Source organism: Nylanderia fulva, unplaced genomic scaffold (genome assembly GCF_048542155.1).
Source record: "Nylanderia fulva isolate GAGA-0341 unplaced genomic scaffold, ASM4854215v1 Scaffold12, whole genome shotgun sequence".
Classification (NCBI taxonomy): Eukaryota; Metazoa; Arthropoda; class Insecta; order Hymenoptera; family Formicidae; genus Nylanderia; species Nylanderia fulva.
Window position 1 is genome coordinate 4,793,923 of NW_028189409.1, and position 23,062 is coordinate 4,816,984.

Sequence of the window (23,062 nt, forward strand, 5' to 3'; positions counted from 1 at the left end):
TATTATCTCGAGTAGTAAAATTGCCTGTACATTTATTTTTGATATACACATTAACTTTTTAAAATTAGCAATTTTCTCGTAAAATACAATTATATAGTCAGAAGTATAATCAGACATCGGGAAGACCGCGTTTCTCATCCCACTTTCTTTCCTTCGTTTGGTGTTCAAAATTTAATTGACCGGAAAGAGAAGCGAATAGGGAGAATAAATGGCGAAATATGAATCGATTTAAATTAACAAGTTGAATCGGAATAAGCGATGGAATGGCTGCACATTGCTGACATTTACAACGCATTTCAAGTGCGCAGAGTGAAAAAATATACATATATATATATTTTTTTTTTTTAATGAAGGCCACCATAACACATTCTGTGAGCTGATCCTCTAAATATAAATTACCAACTTGTTAATTTGATAATTATATATTTTGACATTTATTCATTTTTCCTCTCTCTCTCTCTCTCTCTCTCTCTCTCTCTCTCTCTCTCCTGTTCTCTTCCCCTCATGTGGCTTTCTCTTCTTTTTTATTTATTTTACAGACGAGGAAATGCTTCAATAAATATACAACCACAGTATCGTGTATTAGAATTACAAATTACGGTATGTATAATGTATAGTACGACTACATTATGTTATAATTAAATATCTAATTTTATCTCATTCTTATCTCAATCTAAGTTTTTTCAAAATCGAGTAAAAGGTCACATACACACATTTGTAGAAGCAGGGAGAGTGAGACTCCGCTTTATAATATATGTAATTATCATATATATATAGACGCGTGTGTGGCTAGAAAATGTGATTTGTGCTCGTGTCAGGCGCAAATATCACTTTACATTATTTCGGATTAAGCCTCCGTAAGAGTCGACAAGTGTGACCGAGACCGAGAAGTGTCGCATCCGCCATCGACGTTATTGACCGATCGATCGTTTATCGCGTGACAAACGCGTGATTATTTCATTCATTAAATGCGTATTACGCACGAGCTTCGTTTGTTTTATGATTTAAAATGAGAAAAAAGCACACGTGGTGAAGATTACGCGGAGTAAGTTTAATAGCGATTATTTTCTCATAGAAACGCATCAGCATTCCATTGATAAGTGCAATGCCTCACAAAGATATTTGCGAATTATACACACATACACACGCGCGTTTCTTGTTCCTTATTATAATGCTCTTATAATGTGCTGTCGAGAAGTCGCACTTTATTGCATTTGTGACATTATACACTAGAAAACTGACATAACACAATTAGACTTTTGTCGTATGATCGCGCGTGGTAGGTCAATGACACTTTTCACGGTCTTAGCCTTCCACGCTACGTTGATTTTTCAGCATACTCGACTCTATCGCACTGTCCAGGAACATTACCGTCTTCTATATCTTTAATGGTTCTACGTTGCGGCCTGAAGGACGAATCGAACATAAACTCTAAAGTTTCCTTTGTACAAATCTATACTTGTTTTATATTGTATATACACGTGTGTCTGTATGCATGTATAATACGTATACATACACATATATACATATATATACACACAATGCACGTATAAATGTATATATGTACATTTTTCAAGTGTATACGTTATAATTCTAAACATATTTTTATATATTTATAGATGCAAACATATGCCTAATCAAACAAATGCGGTAAATTGATTAATCTTGCGAAGCACGTAGAACGTAATAAAAATAATTGCAACAAAAATTGTTTAATGCAGGGAATTCAGTGCGATAGTATCACTCAGTGTATGTTATTATGTCGTTTTATATGCATCGTATCTGTACAGTGAAGAATAAACCTCTTTTTTTCTTTGTGTAAAAATATATAGTACGATATATAATATATAACATATGGACGGTCATTGACCAATTACATTCTTGAAATTAATAATTCCCGAACCGGCGGCTAATCTAAAATTTCTTCGAATATCGAGTGCAGTCTGTACAAAATCTGCTAGCTTTCTCGCGTTAAAACAAAATCATATTTTAAGAATTTCCGTTTCGAAGTGAAAATCGTATCCAAACGCCGCGCATGCATGCAGCTGCAAGAAAAAAAAACAAAAAAAAAAGAACTTTCGCTGATACGAGATTAATTGTTGCGAGTGTGGCGATATTGGGAAATTTCAAATGATGGCAAGAAATTCCGTCGAGTAAGATTAGACGCACGGTTCCGACGTCAATAGATCAGATTGCAGGCGTTCTACTTTGAAACGATTGTATTGCCGATACGGGGAACGTGTCTGATCGTTATCCGTTACAACTCGTGTCCTATGAGGAATCAAGTTCTCGTATCGTCCCATCAGCCAATCCTGGCACAATCGATGTTGGGTCTCTGTGCCATTCTTCGATATCCACGATGAGTGCCAATGATGGAATTTCGAGTCCATACGCTTCGTTACGGCTGCGTGAGACTGTTGGGAATACAAAAAGATGTTAAACATTTGTTTTATTTACTATATAAATTTGATTTATACAATCTGAGATACGTAATAAACATCGTTTTAAATATATATGTATAAACGAATGAAAAATGTCAGTGTTCCAGTAATTGCAAACATACCATCCTCGCACGGCTAATGGAGTTCTGTTTGTAAAGGAGCCTATCCTTGTGAACAATGAAAAACATGGTATAGCTATTGGGATTAAATCTACATTGCGTTTCGTCGGAATTGATAATGTCGGGAGCGTCGATCGGCCTGTAACAAATTTACATCAAATAGAGAACAAAATCGAGTTAATATTTAGGCTGATATATGTATCAGGTATTACTTACTCAGTGACTCTCTCCGGATGATTGGCGTTAAGCAACTGTTTCTCCTTCGCTAATTTCGCAGCGTGTTTTCGGTAGGACCTTACGTTGCGACAAAGGAAGATGGGTTTTCGTCCCGAAGTTCTGCCTAATAAACTCCAAGTATCCATCTACAACAAATCATGAAATACAGTATTATTTTTAAGTAATACTTTAAGTTAAAATAGTTTTAAGTATATACCAAGTCTCCTTAAGGCATTATACATCGCAATTTAAAGAAGTAAAATATTTTTAAAAGAGAATATCTTTGAATTTTATAATTATTATACAGTTTTTCATATATAATTTAGAAATACAAAGATTAATAAGGAAAGAAAAAATTATATTTTGAAGATACTAAATATGTATGTAATAAATCTAGTGATCTCTCTAGTCACAAAAATGATGTTAAAGAACAATATTTAAAATTGTATGTGTATTTAAATATCTCTTTTCCATGCAATATCATCTGTATTATCATATGCAAACTTCTTTTTTATCAAATATGTATGTAAGAGAAAAAGAAAGATAAGAAATTACCCTCGTATGTACGTGTATGTTTAAATACATAAATCTATCAAATTTTGGAGCAACAGACATCACTGACATCTTTTTATTTAATAATTTGCGAGATGTTAAATAATTAACATAATATTATTTTCAATAAATATTGATTGCTAATTTTTGTATCTACATATTTTGCAAACGTGTATTAATAAGCAGAAAATAATTAAAATATATATCTCGAATCTCATCATGTTGTAGAAAAACTGACAATAAAAAAGTTCCTTTTGATGCATTTAAATGCATATAAAAAATATAAAATAAAAAAAATGTATTAGCGATAATTTTGTTGCAGAGTAATTTTATTTGCAAACGTGTAAGTATATAATTTTTATTAATATATTACTTGAATAAAAATACAAAATTCTTTATTATTAATAATTTCGATTTGCGATTTTACATTTTGCTAAAAAAATCGATACGTAAAAGAATATATAAAATAAAAAAATGAAAAAAATAAATATAAAATAAATTTCGAGACACAAGTTTGTGCAATTTTACAATTTTGGAACAACTCGTTTGCTCATCAAAAGAAACTTTTTTTCCAAATTGACGTAACGCTGATAATTATTTTTTAAAAAATCTCGCTATTCGTATTTATATCCCTCCCTTTTGATATTATTACAAAAACTATAACATAAAGTGCATAATATGCAAGAATGCAAGAGAAAGAGAGAGGGAGAGGCGCGCGGCATTTTCTCGTGTCTCACTCGTTCTATTGTTCCAGGAGTTGCCGGAGTATTGATAACGGATGTGCGCGTGGGGGGAAGCGCGTATCTGAAAACTCGTTTTGCGGGGTGGCGGCGGACGAGTCGAAATTTCTGCGCATACGCCACTGGAACGAGAACGAGTATGCACATCGGCGCAGGCAGGTTGCTCGAGCAACGATGACTCGAACAGCGCCGCCGCCGCCTTTTCCGCCTTTCTCTCCTCCGCGTTCCCCATTATATGTTGTTCCCGACCCGACCGAACCCGTTCAGGCCTGGACGAGCGCCATTTTGTACGACGATGAATTTATTTACCGCGGTAGTGATGTGTGAGAGGGAGGGGGAGAGAGAGAGAGAAAGAGAGAGAGAGAGAAGCAGATAAGAAATTCTGTTTCTCGCAATCGACGAGATAAATTCCCGCACTGTGTTGTGATCGGTGCGCTCGCATTTAATGAATAAGAACGATAGAACGGGTTATCGGTTCGACACGAATGCTCCGGAAAATTTAAAAGAAAAAAAAAAGAAAAAAAAAACCGGAGCTTTGTAAGAGATGCGTTTACGGAGAAAGAAAGGTGGAAGCTTCGCGCGAAGCCGCATTGTTTCAAGATTTTTTCACGCCTCCGATTTTTTTCTTAGTAAGTATGTGTGTTCTTCCGTCTCTCGCGAGCGATTATTGTTGCTTTTGAAAAATAATTTTTTTGGAGCTTTCCGAGCCAATCGATAGCTTAAGATTGAAACGCACATCGGGCAATTGACAGCTAGTAAGCGACGGTGCGCGTGTTTTTGACAAGTGCTACGAGAAAGAATGCAAGTACACAGAGAAAATTTTTCGTTATATTTCATCACCGCAAAATTCACTACAAATATCGTATTTAGTAATAAACCGAAAATTGCATGTTAAAATTATCATGAATGATTGAGCTGGATTGAAAATATTATATATTTTATATAAAAATATTTTGTTTATCACTTTTTTAACATTATTTTACTTAAAACGTTTAAAGAATCACAAGTTTTTAATATATTTTAAAATTATTGAAATTTTTTACTATATTTTTTATATCTTATCGTGGTAAATATTAATCAGAGAAACTCTTAAGTTTTTCTAATTGTCCCACGATTATCATGAATTTTGAGGATAAATTTTAAGAGAAAATTCTCTCTGTGTAGAATGAGAAAAGAGATGAAACATTCGCGAAAATATATTCGTAAAAACTTAATTGAGATTGTGCTAAAAGCTGCATTTGTTAACAACGATGAATTCTATTTGTATAATTATATTATGAATAATAGTGCATGCGTAAAAATAAGCTTCTTGATAATCATTAACAGAAATAGTCTTCGGTGCAAATTTAAATATCGATTGTCATTTGAAATATAAAATACATAATGCATTAAAATTTCCTTATAATTTACATCGTCTTCTTCCCTTCATATTTTTATATATCATGAAAATGAAAATGTTGAGTTTCGAGTTTTATCATATCGGAATTTTAGACTGAAATTTTTACATTTCGTTTTTATATGGAAATTTAGACAGAGTAAATAATTGATTAACTTAAACTCCAGGACGATAAATTATTCATTATTTGTGAACGGACAGAGGTTCACAAGGTATTCAGACGTTGTAAATGAGAGAGAAAAGAAGAGAGCTTTTTAATAACACCCTAAAAAAATAAAGGTATAATTCTTGTAATCCTATCCACGTGTATCATGAATGTATAATGATCTCAATTAAAATACAAGTAACAAAGTGCTCAAGTGTAAATTGTTATATAATTTTGACTCATATAATTATTTATATTATGCAAGTCTGTGTATTGTCGTTAAATTGATAAAAAGAACATATTATAGAAAATAAATGGTATACTATTGAAACTTTAGTATAGGCTACTTGGAAAATTTATGCTTATAATTTGTGCAAAGAGTATGAGATCATTATCAAGAAAGAACAAGTGTCAGAAATGTGTTATATGTTCTGCCACTAATATAACTGTATATCGTACGAATTCTTCCGAGGAAAAATATAATACGAAAAAAAAGCGATTGCGTATAATAATAGAAAAGGAGAATAATTTCGACCTCCGAAGTAGTCTTTGTTAGTCTATAGAAACCGGTATCGAGAAACCCGAGCGACAAGTTATTTGACGCAAGAATGAAACTGCACAAAAAAGAAAAAAAAGAAGAAAAACCTAAGAATGTGAAACCTTTGGTAAAATGACAAAAATACTGCGGGATATTAATATTTTATACTGTCGCGTTTATCAAACATTCTTACAGAATTGATGCAAAATTACAACTGACTTTTCTATATACATCATATAATGGTACAATGCGTATATAGTATCTCTGCTTTACTATCTATATATCATTTATGTACATAGCAAAGTATATTATGTATATATACATGTGTGTCTAATGAAGGACGCAACAGTTAAGCTAATAAACACACTCAGCTCCACGCCACAGTACAGTCTTGTCGCAGACTCTCGTAGACTCGTTAGGTAAAACCAATGCGTGCGCTTGTTTCATACAAGGGCATAGTGCATCGTACTACAGCTGATCCTGTAACATACTTTGGGGGTATCTTGAAATGTGTAGCATGACGCGCTGTGCCCTCGTATGGAGCAAACGCGCATAGATCCTTTCAACGTATGGAAAAAAACACTTTTTTTTAACTATCTGAAGAGCAGTTCAAAAAGAGCCTAAACACGTATACAGTGATGTTCGATGTTTCTCCGACAATTACCCTAATTTTTGTACAAGAGATTACATAAGAGAATTCTATGCTCTCGTTTTTTTTTCTACGCATCGCTCTCTCGTTTCTACGCAAGTGTCTGACCGCCCAAAATTTGATTGATAGAAAAAAAAGATCAATTGAAAAGCACATTTGTTTTCTTAGATAGTCCAAGTAAAAAAAAGTGATACAAAGTATAATTATTAATGTTATTATATAACGTCTAATAATGGCGTGGAAGTAATGTGTTCAGGTAAGTCAATGAATGATATATATATGTATCTATTTATGTTTCCTTTCCAAAGGCTTCACTATGTACTGCATTTCTGAATACGATAATAAGAGTTAAGTATGAAACTTCGCGATCCATCTATCGAGCAATCTTATATTGCGTATGTATCAAAATGTATGTACAAATTTGTTAGAGATATTTACATTTTTTTAAAAATCTAATAATTTATAAAGAGAATCTAATATTATATATATATATATATATATATATATATATATATATATATATATTTCCTTATCTAATATAATATCAGATGAAAAGAGAAAATAAAAGGAATTTTTTTTTTCAAGAATTGACTAATCCAAGTATTACAATAGAAGTTACGAAGGATTATTTTCGTCCTTTCAATCATTTACTAAATATATATAAAAAGATGCCTTCTCTTTCAAATGACACGCACATATTTATCTAAATAGTTACATGTTTCAAAGAAGATGAGCTTTTTTGTATATATGTAGATATGCATAACAATAGAAATTCTGATTTAAAAAAACAAAGATAAATAAAAAAGTAGATAACAAAATATTTACAAGAGACATTTTATATGTGTAAGATATTTTAAATAAATTTGTTTTCACTAATGTTATTAATGTTTCTCAATTTAATACGCGTGTCTTAACAGAACTGGATGATAAAAAACTACATTTTGAATAAATTATAAAAAAAATTATACAAATTGTATACTGGTGAAATATATATATCCATTAAATTTTGGCTAAAAAATTAATTTAATAAAATTGACTTAATCATTAAAATTAATAAAATTACATTACTTTTATCCGACTAATCTTGTTCTCAATTATATATTGCCACTTTGTTTTACTCAATGAAATATAAGTTGTCTATAAGGTCATTTTCTTATTTTTATAATTCAAAATCTATCTTCTCATCAAAGATACACATAACTGTAACGCGTGTCCTTACCATTTTATCCAAAATATTTTTACAAGATTTACTTATTGTTATGATTCGGAAAAATATACATTTCAAATAAACTGTAATTTTGTTAAGTCACAAAGAACGAAATATAAATTTAAAAAAAAAAAAGATGTGGCCAAATAAATGGAGATTAATTTTTCACTCAAATATTCATTTTTACTTTAAGTAAAAACATATAACACATTTTATTACAAGATTTTTTTGTTCTACTATGTCTATCTATGTGTATTATATAGTTTCAATTTTTCGCAAACTGTAAAAAATATTTTTTATACATATATATATATATATATATATGTATATATATATATATATAGAGAGAGAGAGAGAGAGAAAGAGAAAAAGATGAAATATCATTACATATTACAAATATATTAAGTATGTACAATAAAATTTGTTTTTCTTCATGAAATATGTAACTAGTTAAATGACAATGTACGTTCAATCTAAAGAAGGGCATCTAAATTGTTCATTTAATTGTTACTTTACATTCATTATGGCACTGCTAAGATGACTTTGTGAAACATATGCCAGTTATCCCTTTTCTGTGTTTTATACAATTTTTTATCAATATTTTTTACAATTGGTCATCACTCTTTTATCTCACAACGACACTGGATTTCTGATAACATCCATTATTGAATGAATGCATAATGGTGAAACAAATGTAGTATGTATAATACGGTAATACATACATGAAATTTTCCTCATTTATTTTGATTAATATTATTATCGTGTAAGACTTTAGAAAGTCATATTTTTAATATATGGAATTGCTGTAATTTTACATAAAACATTTCTCTTTTTTCTTTTTTAGAAAATTTATTTAAATATCATAATCATCTTATAAAAATGAAGATATTTATTCATATAAGAAAATTATAGATATCGTATGTAACTTCAATTGCAAATTAAAACTAATTTGCTTTTTTAATGAAATCAAGAATTCGCAGTAAAAATGTAATAAAAAAAAGGATAAGTAAAAAATATATGATTTAATACAATATTTAATTTAGAAGAATTTAATTGTGTATTAACTTTGCTTTTCATTTTTCTCTGAATATATTTTATATATAATAATACATACATATATATATATATATATATATATATATATATATGTATATATATATATATATATATATAAATAATATACATATTTAATATATATGTATATATATATATATATATATATATATATATATATATATCGAATAAATAAATATGTAATAAAATATATATTATATATACATATAATAAAATTTATATATAATATAAAAGAAATAAATTATGTATGAAACAAAAATATATTATCTAATATTTGCGATGGTTTCGTACTTAGAATGTTGCAATTAATAGATCAAAATCATTTGAATGACAAACATTTGTATTTAAAAAAGATTGAGAAATGCACTGTTATAACAAATCAGAAAATTTCATGTAATTTGCATCACCACATAGATGATTACGGCCGAAGAGAAGAATTTTATAAGTCGCTTATAAATTTCCAATTATTATAAAATATAATAAGTATATGAACGTTGCTTTCTGCTTCGCGTATGAAAAGAATATTTAATTAGATAAAACGTTGGATACATGTACAGAAATTTTATAATTGATATGATAATTATGGGAAATTAATACGATTGTCCTAATCGTTCGCGTAAATATAATTTAGCAATGTATATGTATCCGTATATTTTTCACAAGTCGCGTGTTCCTATTCCGACGAAATTTATACGAAGATCGCACTCCGCGAAAGAAAGTGCTCAATATTTCATTTTACTTTTTCACAAATCAATTCTATTTGTGATAGAAAAAAAATTTTCCATCATACCTTTATTCTTTGGGGATACTTTTGTTGTACGCCAAATAAAAACGACGATTCGTACAACAATTCTAATCACAGGTATCAGAATTATTACGCGAATGAACGTTGATTAATGATTATGAAAAGGTATTTGGATCCTATACCTTCTTACTAATGTCAGTGTTCTTGCGTTTTCTGCCCCTCCCCCCCCTTGCTGCCTGGTCGCTACTCACAGGATGATTGGTCGGCGGCTCATTCTCTGTTAAGGCAGGAGTGTCTTTTGGGCTAGTCTGACCAGCTGGATATCTCTCAACGTACGTCGACCATTTTTCAGTGGCTGCAACGCCTTCCCTTTCTCTCTCTCTACAGCCACTATCCACTGTTTCGTCGCCTTCTGTATCTAACAACTCCACTGTCATTTTGCAGGCATTTTGGAACTGTAATAAAAAGATGAGAATGTAAGATGAGATTATATCCTAATTATATAAAACGTTCAATGTAGCATGTCATTAATGACAAATCTGATTTGTATTGAGATATTTGATTAAATTCTTTAATATTTGATTTAACTTTATTTCAAACACACACACACACATTTTGCATTTTGCTTATTTTATTAAAATAATTCCCAAAAATCTAGTCAAACATTTTTATACATAAAATAATAACATTTTATAAATTATTTCGTGTATAAAAAATTAATTTATTAGAGTTTTATATACACACACAAATTATATATATATATATATATAAAATAATTGCTACATTGAAACCACTAGTATACGATAAATCAAGTATTTTAAAGATACTTACTATGTATATTTTGAAACAATTTTCATCCACCATTGTCTTTTCCGCTTTACGTTGATATGATAATTCAGCACTTAATCTCACGTGTGACCCGATGCACGGCCCACCGGCACCACTTCCGTTTTCCTTAGGTTGACGTTGTTCTCTTTGGAACAATTCCATGCATTGCTGGCATATAGTATCTGTGACCAAGTGCTGCAACTATCAGAAAATATATATGTAGTTTCGAACACTCATCGTTTTTCCTTTCACAATATCAAAAGAAAATTTTACGGAATTCACTTACTTGTCTCACAGCGTAAGTTACGATCTTATCAAGAGTAAAGGCAATGTAGGCATGTATACCAAACATTTCTCGTAACGTGTCCTCGTACGCTGTGCTTTCCATATTTCCATCGAGAACATTTTTGACCATATCCAGAAAGGTGTTATAATAATTTTTAAATTCGATTTCATCTAAAGCACACAATGATGGAAATGATTAATACAATTGATTGATAAAAGCAAAACCATATAATCGATTATACACAGAGTAAACTTACTTTTTGGTTTTAATCTTAAAGCAATCGCTGTACTTTCCTTGCGTTGCTGCTTATACTTTGATTCTTCATCGATGAGAGCGGCTGTTCTATCGCGCATTTTCGTTAATCTCTCGCAAAGTATGTGATGTAACCTCAAAAAGAGGTACCAATTATTACTGGCCATGAAAAGTGTATATGCTTCAAGAGGATCACTCGAGAGAGTGGATATAGGTACTTTGATATCGGGTTCATTTTTGATGGACGTGGAAGACATATTTGGCGACACGGGAGCCTTACTCCTATTAGCTTGCAGACCACTTAACGAAGTAGTCGTCGCAGACTGGGAATTGTTACACGTTGTTGCCACATTTATATCTTCCTTTTCATCTGTAACAAAAAGGAAGCATATATATTATATGTAGCACTCAATTCCGTTTTAAATAGGAATAGAATGATTTAAAATAGAAAAATTGGTTTCACTTATGGCGAAGAGAAATCGTAAAGAATCTTACCATCTTCATCCCTTTCGTCATCACTAAGTTCTTGTCGCGTATGGAAAAAGAGATCGGGTATGAAATGCTTCAATAAAAGTTTTATCCGCTGCTTGTCTTCTTTATGGATACCAGTTTGCCGTTTAACATGATGAATTAAGAGATTAGCAGCATCGTCTAATACAGATTTATCTTTGTACGGTAGAATGAGATGCGGACCACTGTTTCCTTGACCATCACCGTTACCGTCATCACCCTGTTCATGTCTCTGTATAATAATTAACGCATTAAATAATTACAAAATTGAAAGAGAAAATTAAGAGAATAAATAAAACAAGTATACCAACCTCATCGTATATTGTTTCAATTTCATTGAACAAACTTTTAGACCTTAATGCTTTTACATCGTTTTGTTTAAAGTTAATCCCCTGGTGATCCAAGGATTTTAAGTAATATTTTTCGTTCTGTTCTCTCCAGATTTTATTGAAACCCTTTTGCGCCTCCCGCCATTCTTCCTCCTTAGCTTTTAATCGGCGGAGTACAATAGGCACAGCTATTTGAGGATTCTTTTTCAGACCCTCTATGATGTCGTGAGATTTGTCGCCGTATATCCTCTTTATCGCTCGTTGATGAATCGTCGGGGAAGAACCACCGAGACAATCGTCAAGTTTATATTTCTGTGCTTCTTCTTGGCTCATCCTATTTATTTTTTTATGAACGCCTTCGAGTACTCTGATCGTCGATGCATTGGTTTCTATTACGACGTCCAATTCGAAGCGTTCATCCTCGCAACGATATATGGACTCCTCGTATTGAGTTTTCCTGGACAAATGAATATATTGAATTTCGTATATAAATTATAATATCTAATTATTATCGTGTGTGAAAAGTATTTAATTTTTATATAGATGAAATCTGATTGCTTACCTTGATGTTACAAATGTGCTGTCTTCTGACCAAGTTGGGAACGAGACCCAAGTATCGTTGAGAACTTCCTTACATAATTGCGTTCTGCCGCCACATTTTGGTTGAATATACGATTTTGGCAATGCACAATACGACGCTCCTAATCGTTTGCACGCTGCGTAATCGATTTCTATCGCCAAGTCGTTTTGCGGTCGTTCCTGATGGCTCCGTACAACACTGTTTGGGAAAGTCTCCACTCCTACTGCATTACCCAAGTTTGTTGTCATAGTGGCGGACGAATCAGCGGGTAAATAACCGAGGAAATCTTTGAACCAACGCAAGAGTTCGGGGTAACGGCCGAGGAACGGTGTCACCAATAGAACGAGTTCCGATTTCGATACTATTTCTTGATTGAAAAGCACAAGACATCGAAGGAAATTTTCGTAAACATCTTGCGATCTAAGCGATTTTCGAACCTGAGAGAAATATTATGAATAATTTATTATAAATTTACTTTAAAAAATATTTCTTTCTTAAGGCTCCTGGATTTCTCGCTACGGCCATGTTAAATTATGACGTCAGATGGCTTTAACGCATTTACAGACTGGACTCAATTTTACAATTAATTATAAAGGGAAAAAGGTAATTTTCGAGATAATTTAAGAGTGTACTAAAACTATTTGAAGTGATGTTTCATCGAAATATCTTTTTATTTTGACATGGCATCTAAGAATTTTTTGCGTATGTTTCTCGCCTCTGACGTCACAATTCCAACACGTCGGTGAGGAGCCAGGAGTCTTAAAGAGAATATTGTAATAAAAATTGAAGAGAGATGAATATTCAAAATGTTACTCACCTTGTCAAAGAAAGCATAGTCGTTGAGAGTACCATATTTGCCAGCTTCCGCTATAGTAACGTCGCGCATCGAAGTAACTTTGGGTTTCTTCAAAGGGGGCGGCCCGTGTTGCACGTGATGAGAATTTCCGGCTGTTGCCGAAGTTGAGAACGATGGACTCCTCTTCAACTGTCCGGTGCTGTGCCCAAATTTCTGCCCGCTATTGATGTCTCGTACGTTTGATCTATCTCGTTCTCGTTCCCGTTCTCTATGATCTCGACTATCGCGTTCCAATCCGGCCGTGCTGCCGGATTCTCGAAGATCTCTCGAAATAGTTCCAGAATTGTTGTAAGGTGTTTTGAGCCCAATTGGTTTCTTAACAATCGCCGTATGATCGTTAATCGATGTTGTTTTGTTAGTCTGAAACATAGCAGACTAATACGAATCAGAACTCACTGTTTTGCATGAAAAATTTTTCTTAATAATAAAAAAGATTTGACTTTTGTATATAATTATTAATAAATATTCAAATAACAAGACATGGATTTTAAACGAATATGGTAAATCTAATAATATTTGCGTCTTGTGTGGTTGTGTGCAGTTTGAAAGTTTACTTGTAACAAATTTATTATGTATTTTAGATTCTTCAAACAGATTGCAATTTTCTACTAAAATTAAAAATTATTGGTTTGTTCTATCATAAATAGATGACTCACCAACGAACTTTGCTGATTAGTAGCATCTGGCAAAAATTGTCCAAACTCAGCAAGCAAGTCTTCTTGATTTTCGAATAATTTAGCCACTTGGCTGTAAACTTCCGCTTCTGTTAAATGTTTTGCTCCACCTGTAGCACCAGAACTCGTACCTCCCATATGTCCAGATTCTTTTAAATTTCTCTGTTCTTTTTGATACGTATGCAATATCTCTAAGAAACGTTTATATTTGTCTGGTTGACCTTGGAAGCGATTCTAGAAATAATATATTATAAGTATATTAATTTACTCTTTACTACATGTTTTCTAATTATAATTATAATCCCTTACCTTAATTTTGTTAACATAGTTTATCGCATGATTGAATTCTACTGGCTGACTTTGTTGCGTTTGCCCGCCAGTAGATACACCATCAGCTTGACTTAAAGCTTGACTGACAGCTTGCGCTTGCGCGGTGCTAACGTGCGAATTATTATACACTGGAACCGGCGGTGGTGAAGGCGCGTGAACAGTTAAACTATTAGTTGTAATACTGTTTGCTAAAGTATGGTGAATATTGCCCGACCTAAGAACAGACATCGTAATTACAGATATTGTATCTTCTTTTTTATAATTTCAGTTAAAGAAAAATTCTAATTATGTAATAAATTATTACATTTAACAAAATATTATTTACCCTTGCATTATTTGTAAAACTGGAGGTGCTTTTGCAGGCTGCGTAGGTGGGCTAGCTACAGGAGGTGAACCAACATTAACTGTACAGTGATGTTGCGATAGTGTAGCTGTGTGCGTTGCTGTTGGACTTGGCATACTGACGGACACTTGGAAAGCATATCCTTGTTCATTTGCTTGTACTTCTATTTTATAGCCTGGTGGGAGAAATGTGTTGAAACCAACAATAAGCTCGGGATGTCCTTTGAACAGATGACTCACTCGGGTTATAACGCCCGGAGTATCTATACTTTGAGATTTAAATTCCTTCATGATATCCAAAAAATCATTGTACACCTATAAATAAAAATATTCATGTTAATATCAAGCATTTTTCATTACACATGATTCACCAAGATGCTTCTTTCAACGATTGGCATGTTTGTTGAAAAAAGTAAAAAGCTAACAGCCAATCAAATCAAGTTTCTCATCAAATTAGACCTAATATGTAAAAGTATATCAATGGAAATGAAAAAAATACACTAGTTTTAAGATTACCAGCATTTTAAGATATACAATTCTTTTCATCAACTGTTAACGCATAAAGCATTAAATTTTGGTTATTTACCTGTGGTTGATCGCTGAATTTATATTTGACTTGATCTAGGTAAGATAGCGCATCTTCCACTTTTAATCTCTGAAACTGAGATCCTCCTCCTCCTCCTCCACCTCCTCCACCACCTCCTCCTCCTCCTCCTCCTCCTCCTCCTCCTCCTCCTCCTCCTCCACCACCACCACTACCTCCTCCTCCTCCTCCTCCTCCTCCTCCTTGATTGGAGCCAGGTGGAGTGGAAGCCAGTGGTGTTATATTACCAGTATGCACCTGCAATTACAATTACCTTTTCTTTACAACTTTCTTATTTAATGAGCATAATGCTCAATAAAAATATATTTTTTTTCTATTTATTTTAAGAGAAAACTTGAAAACTGCAAACCTTATGCCTTATTGTTGATTGCTGTTGTGTATGTACTTGATTTTGCGATCCTGATGTTGGTGGTTGGGAAGCCATGGCGTGACTATTGCCACTACCTAGTCCACTGTTCAAACCACCACTAGTATTTATGTTGCTACCGCTACATGTAGAACTAAGTCCTCCCGCAGAACCACTTGCCTGCTAAAAATTAAATGACATTTGTAATATTTATTGCAATGCTGTTATATATTGTTATACACACACGTAGTCTAAACTATACTTACTTTGATAGGAGATGGTGCTGCTGTTGGCACAACAATTGCACCGGTATATTGCTGCTGAGCCTGGGCAGTACCAAATTGTATACTCCCTGGCATTTCTTTCGAAGCAACAGATCGAACTGCTTGACCAGGTACGACAACACCTATCCCACTGCTTGCATGGTACTCTAAGCTACCTCCTCCACCACCTAAGCCACTTCCCGCACTCACCGATGAGTGCCTTGCTGGTGGTGATGCTACGTCTTCTAGTCCACGAATACGTTTCATTGCAAATCACATTGGAAGTGCTAAAAAATAAAGACAATTCTAACAAATGTTGGATCTAATATGCAAATTATTTTTTAATGTTGATATATACATTTTTTATGAGAAATATGTTTAGATTTATTTGAGAATTTGGTTGATATATGTGAAAATATATAAAGTAATGATAAATATGTATATAATACTGAAAACATATCATGTGTTTATCTCACAAGAAATTAAATTGTGTAAACAGTATTATATAGAGCAATGTTGCACATTTGTATCTTTTAATTTGATACACGGTACATGTTTAAGTTTTCATATGAATTATATTTATCAATTTTATCAAGATCTTCAGATTGTAAAGCTAATAATTTTGTAATATATATATGCTCCTCTTTTATATCTTTGTATTTTTTATATATCTTGTATCTTTGTACAAAATTATATTAAATATGTATCACTGAAAATTTAAATCTATTTCCTATGAATTATATTTATTTGTAATTCTTAATAAAATTTTAGCAGCATAAAATAGCTATCAGGATACTTAAGTTACTGGTAATAATTTCAAGCACATTTCTGTTCACAAATATAATTTAAAAGTTTACTTATCACAAATTGCTTGTAATTTTCAAAACACCCACATGAAAAATATGTATATCATGTATCTTATATTTCATAATTATGACATTTCAAAATCATATGGCATCATCCGGAGAAACAGTCTCTCATCACATTTGATCTATTTATATATTTCCAAGTAAAATTAATTTGCGTGAATGATTAAGGAATATTCTGTGTAAATCTTGCGATACAGATATGTGAAGAAAAGTGAAAATTATATCAAGTTAGAGTGAAAAAAATCTTGTTCTGTTTTCTTTCGACCAGCGATTTTACTGTTTAATCATCCAATCGTTAACCTGTAAGGAATGCTGAGATAGAAGAGACTTTCTACATAACCTAACTTATCCTGACATAGTTTAAGACCATTTTTTTACTTTATCTCCTTCATTTTTATCGTAACACTCGCACGGAATATGTCTTAATTATGCACCAATTTATTCTTTCGAAAACACATATAAATATAAATAAAGGGAATTTGGATGGCGCCATATGATCGAATCATTTTTTTCCTTCAAGGGTCTCTCAGTCGTGATTATGAAACATAAAATATCAGAGAAATCTATATATATATACACGTGACTTATTTTTTTAACGCATTTCAGAAATCACAAACGTTGAACAATAAACAGCGTTTTTCGCGCAACAATCTGCCGATTAAAATGAATATCGATACTCGAAAGTATCCAGACATTTCGACCAACTACTTTTCATTGTGCAAAATAAATATGATTCACGGGAAACGTCGAAAGAGACGTAATATAATGTCACACAATCACGAAATCGGTGCGGCATCTCGAAAAATGTAAATCCCTCGTCTAAACCCAAGAATAAGGAGCAAATACGCGCGAGCGACTCGTGAGAGTGGCACGTTATAAAAATAAGTTACAAACTCGCGTTTAGCTCGACGAAAGAGAGAGAGAGAGAGAGAGAGAAAGAGACACCCGATCGACCCCCAGCTGCAAAGAGTTCTCGACCTTGCGCATACGTGGAAAAAAAATTGGCGTCGAGGCAAACTGTTCCGGAGCGATCGGCGAAGCATCTCTCCCTTTCTCTCACCCTTTCGTTCTCCCGGAAATTTCTCCGTACCAATTTCCATCTGAGAAAACGTTCTGCGTCCCTATATCTCCCACGTAGTTTCGTCGCAGCAGAAGCGCGACGACGTACAAACGGGCACGAATATACGGGTCTCGGCGTCGAGTCGAGTCGAGTCGAGTAGCCGCACACTGGCGTCGGCCGAGTTCTCCTCTTCTAGCTCCCCCGAAACTTTCGATCCGCGTCGGCGGCGGCGGCCGGGTTGCTTGGATTCCTGCTGCGTATGCACGCGCGAAACTTGCGCCGGTACAGTCAACCAAAACTCTCCGCACACTCTCCGTACGTAGAGCCCGTACTACCACCGTCCACCTAAAACCGGGGGTGGGGAGGGGGGAGAGAAGGGAGGAAGGGGAGGGGGCACGCAGCAGCCGAAACCGCGGAAATGTACGTGTCGCGAAAAGAGCGAAGATATCTTTTTTTTTTTTTTTCTTCTTCTTTTTCGGTCAATTTTCTTCTCTTCCTTCCCTCGTCGCGCGCCTTTTCCCAAACACACACATGCACACACTTAGCCGGCCCCTTGTACGTTACGCAATGTTCTACGTAAATACATAACGCGGCCTCCGCTCACGACGAGTAACGCAATGTTCGCGCCGCGTGCGGCCACTGTTGGTCCGCCAGCGCTAAAAGGAGCCTCGCCGCGCACCCTCGCCGCGAGGTCGGCGGGATCCCTCGAGCCTCTCTCTCGACGGCTCGACGGCGTATAATCGACCCTTACGCACCACAAAAGCTCTCTTCTCTGTCTCTCTCTCTCCGTCTCCCGCACGCACCGTTTCCACCTCTCTCTCTCTCTATTCCTCTTCCGTTCGCGTTCGCGCTCCCTCTCCGTCTGTCTTTCCTTCTTTCTTCTCCCGCTCTCCTTCTCTCTTTCTCCACATACACTCGGATCCTCCTCCTCCTCTCCACCCCCTCCGCCCCTTGGCGCAATTTTTATGCGTGTCCTCTCTCTCTCTCTCTCTCTTTCTCCCTCGCGATTCCACGGTCTTTTCACCGACGAAAAAAATGAACGAACGCCTTAACGGGCCGGTCGTCCGCGGACAGGAATTCGTCTCGCGCGGGAGATCACTTCTCAGCGGAATCGGCGGAATCTCGTCGTGTGGGTAAACAACAAACGCGGGCTAATGTGCATCTTAGGCGCGGGCACGGGGCGCGCATTATCGCACCGGGTGCCTTCTCTCTCTCTCGTTTACTCCGGACTCCGCGAATTCACTCACCGCCGCGACTTCTTTTCCTCCGCTTCTTCTCGCACGCAAGTCGACGCGACGTATAACGCGAAATCGCCGAACCGCGCATCCGCACTCCCTCGCCACAGTACAAGGCAAACTATTGGATTTCGTGTGTGATGGCAAACAAGGAACCGACTGGCCGCGCGCAGCGGGACGGGACGAACGACGACGACGACGAACGGCGACAGCGGCGGTGACGGCCGGAGTGGTGGGAGGCGGCGCCCGAGAGTGGGGGTGATGCTGCGCAGGAGCGTCTTGCGCCGCTAGCGGCGCGGCGTCGCTGTTACCAACCACTCGGGCGCTGCTCTCCACTGCCCGCGAGTGCCCGTTTCGCGCCGCGAACGAATCGAAAAAAAGTCTCCCGACGATTTTGTTTGTCGCAGGTGCGCGGGATTTATTTTGACATTGCGCGCAGCGGAAATAATATAAATAAATATTTCATGCTCCATCGGCTGATTGTTTCTTATTTTTTGACGCGAGGATATTTTTAACCGGAGGAACGTTTCTTCGCTGTCGAAGTGAACCTGTCAAAATATAGAATCGACCTGTTTTTCGTGCCTCGAAATAAGACACCCCGAGACTCGCGCGATCTCCCTTGGAAAGCAATTGATTTCCGCGCCTAAAACGGGTATCTAAAAAAAAAAAAAAAACATGAGCGTCGACTACGGCCCTGGGCCGCCATTGTTGCGTCAAGCCGCCTCTTGGCGCGCGCATGCTCGGCGAGCTCGAGTAGGCGCGCCTCCCCTCGCCGCGCGGCGCGGACGTCTCGTCGGAGCCAACAGCTGTTCCAAGAGACGAGCGAACCCCCCATCGTAATCTGGGTCACGGGTACTGCGCAAAATGGCCCGCCGTCGCGGCAGGATCGCGACGTGCTTGGGGCGACGCGTCGCCGGGTCGGCGATTTTGGACGCGTGCCGCGACCAGCCGGGGCGTCGCGGATTCACGTCGCACACGCCGCAACTCGACATGCCGAGTGCACTACGCGCCGCGACCCGTTCGCGGCTTATCTGTCGATGGGCTTGGAATGGACGAGAGCCGCGCGTTTATTGGACGCCGACCGGTCGAATTTTTACGACAATATGGCACTCGCGACCGTCGTGACGTCACGACGTCGTATGTGTCGCGAGCGAGAGAGAGAGAGAGAGGAAAAAGATCAATGGCGACGTTCGCGGAATAATCTCGATGACGCTTTTATCTTTGCAGGGTACGCGTATCGAGAAGGAAAATTATCGCGGAAATTTCGGGAGATATGGATTAAAATTTTTGTTTCTACTTTTTTTGCTTACGTTTTTTCTTTTTTTTTTTTTTTTTTTTTTTTTACGTATCCGGATCACGTGACGTGTGTCGATCCGTCCGCATGGTCCGTTCGCAAATAATCGAAGCGTTTCTGGACAAAATCTAAAAACTGTTTTACTTGCTGTATTAGTTGGTCCACGCTTTCCTGGGATGTCAATAATTTCGAATGAATGTCGGCGTATCTCTGTCCAAATTTTCAAATTACGTCATTCCTGATGTACTGGGATAAAATTTGAAAAAGATTTATGAATAAGATAATTGATCGATTAAAAAAGGACAAATGTGATAATTAGAAAAATTGAAAATTAATATTATAACAGTTGCACAACAATACGTAACGTTGGATAATGCAATACGAATCTCGACAAATTCTATGGAAATGATCAGGAACGTCGTGGTGGGTGTATCTGGTGGGGTCGACAGCGCTGTGACAGCTCTTCTACTAAAAAACAAAGGTAAAAAGTGTTTAGAATTTTATTCCTCTCTCGTATATATTTATTAAAAAAATATCTTTTCAAGGATTTAATGTCACTGGAGTATTTATGAAGAATTGGGATATTAGAGATGAAACAGGAAAGTGTGTAGTTGAGAAAGATTGCAATGATGCTCAATGGATTTGCGACAAATTGAAAATTCCTTTAATACAAGTTAATTTTGTAAAGGAATATTGGAACGATGTCTTTAGGTATTTATACATATATATTTTTTTTACAATAAGTAATGTAGATAACGTAATCTTTATGTCTTATTTTTCCAGCAATCTTGTAGAAAAGTATCAGATGGGACAGACTCCAAATCCAGATATTCTGTGCAATAAAAATATCAAATTTAGTAAATTTTTTGATCTTGCACGTAATAGATTTCAAGCAGATGCGATTGCGACAGGCCATTATGCCAGAACGAGCTTTGGACCTTATTTGGAAAACTATAAAGCAGACACTAGCAAGTATCCCATATTAAATAATATTATTCTTGTTTAATAATCAAATCTTTCTTAATGCAATATTATAATAATCCTCTAGATGTACAGTTATTACAAGCACATGACAGTAATAAAGACCAAACGTTCTTTTTAAATCAAATACCGCAACAAGCTTTAAGACATTGCATGTTTCCTCTTGGAAATTATCTGAAAAATGATGTAAAGATGATGGCTAAAGAAGCAGGCTTGCACAAGATAGTACAGAAAAAGGAGAGCATGGGTATCTGCTTTGTGGGTAAACGTGAGTTTCAAGATTTTATTTCAGAGGTAAAAGAGGATACGTTTGTAATCAAACAGAATATATTGTATATCGAATTGAATTAAGGCACACTTAATAATTATGATTTTGTTATTGCTGCAGTACATAGATGATAAACCTGGTGAATATATAGACCTAGATAGTGGATTGTCGATAGGCAGACATCATGGCATCCATAAATGGACGATAGGACAAAGATGCAGAATCGGCGGTTGTAAGAAGGCCTATTTTGTGTTTAGCAAGGATCAGAAGACAAATGCTATTGTAGCGGTATGTAATATAATAAGTAGAGAAAGATCAAAATTTCATTGAAAATAAATTAAAAGTTCTTAATCATGTCTAATCTTTACAGGTGGACAGTACAATTCATCCAGCATTGTATACCGACTTTATGATAACGCAGGACGTTCATTGGATTAATGAGGAACCACAGGAATTGAAATACAAAGGCATATTGAATTGTGACTTTCGCTTTCAACATAGGAATCCGTTAATCGGTTGCAATGTGTATAAAATATCCCACAATCGTTTATTTATCCGCCTTAGCGTACCTTTACGAGCGATTACAAAAGGCCAGGTAATTTATAGTATATAATGATAAAATGTACAATCAATTTCCTCTATTTTATAGGCTCAAACAAATTAAACATTTCTCTATTTGAAGATATTCTTCATCTCTACTCTCTTATTTTAATGGCACATGTACAAAATAAAAAGTTGCGCTAACATGATTGTGTGCAAACTTGTCTGGTAGGAAAGTAGCGCAAGAGAATCATCTAATTTGGAATAGAAAAAACTTAGAATAGAGAACATTGATTGTATCTATCTTCTCTTTCTATATTTCTTTCTCTCAAATTATCATTAAAAGATTAATAACATCGATATATAGACTAATTTATATTTCAGTATGCCGTTTTATATTCTGGAGAGGAATGTCTGGGTGGCTCAATAATATCATATCAAGGACCATCTTATTTTGCGCTTAATCGGCAAAACTCCGTAAAGGAAACTCGTTTTAATAATTTGATAGCATTATCGAATGTACAAATGTAAATACTTAGAAATTTCAAAAGAAATAAAATCTATAACATTTTTCTATTTTAAAAGTGCAATATTTTATATTGAAAGATCTAAGGATATATACACTTGTATCCATTTCCTTTATTCTAAATTTTAACTCAAAATTGTCAAATTTTATTCAAATTTATTATTTATATTGTATATATTTTTGATAATTACTTTCAATTAGTTATATAGAGCAAATTGCTTCGAGAAATTAAATCTATTCACTGATAAATTGACCAAATATATACTG

The 23,062-nt window shown here is 35.0% G+C and overlaps 2 protein-coding genes across 4 annotated transcripts; one reads left to right on the forward strand and one right to left on the reverse strand.

Annotated features, from left to right (window-relative positions):
• Positions 1-15: 15 nt before the first annotated feature.
• On the reverse strand, positions 16-20,278 carry Sin3A (SIN3 transcription regulator family member A). The gene is made up of 19 exons (XM_085490397.1): positions 17,982-20,278; positions 16,026-16,309; positions 15,763-15,942; positions 15,569-15,650; positions 15,396-15,478; positions 14,793-15,124; positions 14,447-14,681; positions 14,120-14,371; positions 13,425-13,838; positions 12,590-13,044; positions 12,010-12,484; positions 11,684-11,930; positions 11,193-11,558; positions 10,937-11,106; positions 10,654-10,851; positions 10,005-10,277; positions 2,777-2,922; positions 2,564-2,699; positions 16-2,414 (listed from the first exon to the last, which is right to left on the reverse strand). The coding sequence occupies exons 2-19, from the start codon at positions 16,287-16,289 to the stop codon at positions 2,160-2,162; spliced, it is 4,563 nt and encodes a 1,520-aa protein (XP_085346523.1). The 5' UTR covers positions 16,290-16,309; positions 17,982-20,278; the 3' UTR covers positions 16-2,159.
• Positions 19,503-22,853, forward strand: LOC114935250 (Endoplasmic reticulum protein 44). Of its 3 annotated transcripts, none has more exons than XM_085490396.1 (8): positions 19,503-19,593; positions 20,637-20,961; positions 21,026-21,191; positions 21,264-21,448; positions 21,529-21,755; positions 21,850-22,017; positions 22,100-22,324; positions 22,654-22,853. In XM_085490396.1, exons 2-8 carry the CDS (start codon positions 20,880-20,882, stop codon positions 22,798-22,800), a joined length of 1,200 nt encoding a protein of 399 aa, XP_085346522.1. In that variant the 5' UTR covers positions 19,503-19,593; positions 20,637-20,879; the 3' UTR covers positions 22,801-22,853. The 3 variants fall into 3 exon arrangements, with proteins under 3 accessions (XP_085346522.1, XP_085346521.1, XP_029163845.2); XM_085490395.1 differs by lacking the exon at positions 19,503-19,593 and adding an exon at positions 19,928-20,414; XM_029308012.2 differs by lacking the exon at positions 19,503-19,593 and having other exon boundaries at positions 19,928-20,961.
• Positions 22,854-23,062: the final 209 nt, after the last annotated feature.

Bases quoted from the DNA above. Each gene is read 5' to 3' on its own strand.
- LOC114935250 (XM_085490396.1), top strand. From the start codon at position 20,880: ATGGAAATGATCAGGAACGTCGTGGTGGGTGTATCTGGTGGGGTCGAC. The intron at 20,962-21,025 runs GTAAAAAGTGTT...TATCTTTTCAAG, and splicing joins TCTTCTACTAAAAAACAAAG to GATTTAATGTCACTGGAGTA. The intron at 21,449-21,528 runs GCAAGTATCCCA...ATAATCCTCTAG, and splicing joins AAACTATAAAGCAGACACTA to ATGTACAGTTATTACAAGCA.
- Sin3A (XM_085490397.1), bottom strand. From the start codon at position 16,289: ATGAAACGTATTCGTGGACTAGAAGACGTAGCATCACCACCAGCAAGG. The intron at 2,923-10,004 runs GTATAGGATCCA...GATTTGTTGTAG, and splicing joins ACACTGACATTAGTAAGAAG to ATGGATACTTGGAGTTTATT. The intron at 2,415-2,563 runs GTATGTTTGCAA...TATTCCCAACAG, and splicing joins CCATTAGCCGTGCGAGGATG to TCTCACGCAGCCGTAACGAA.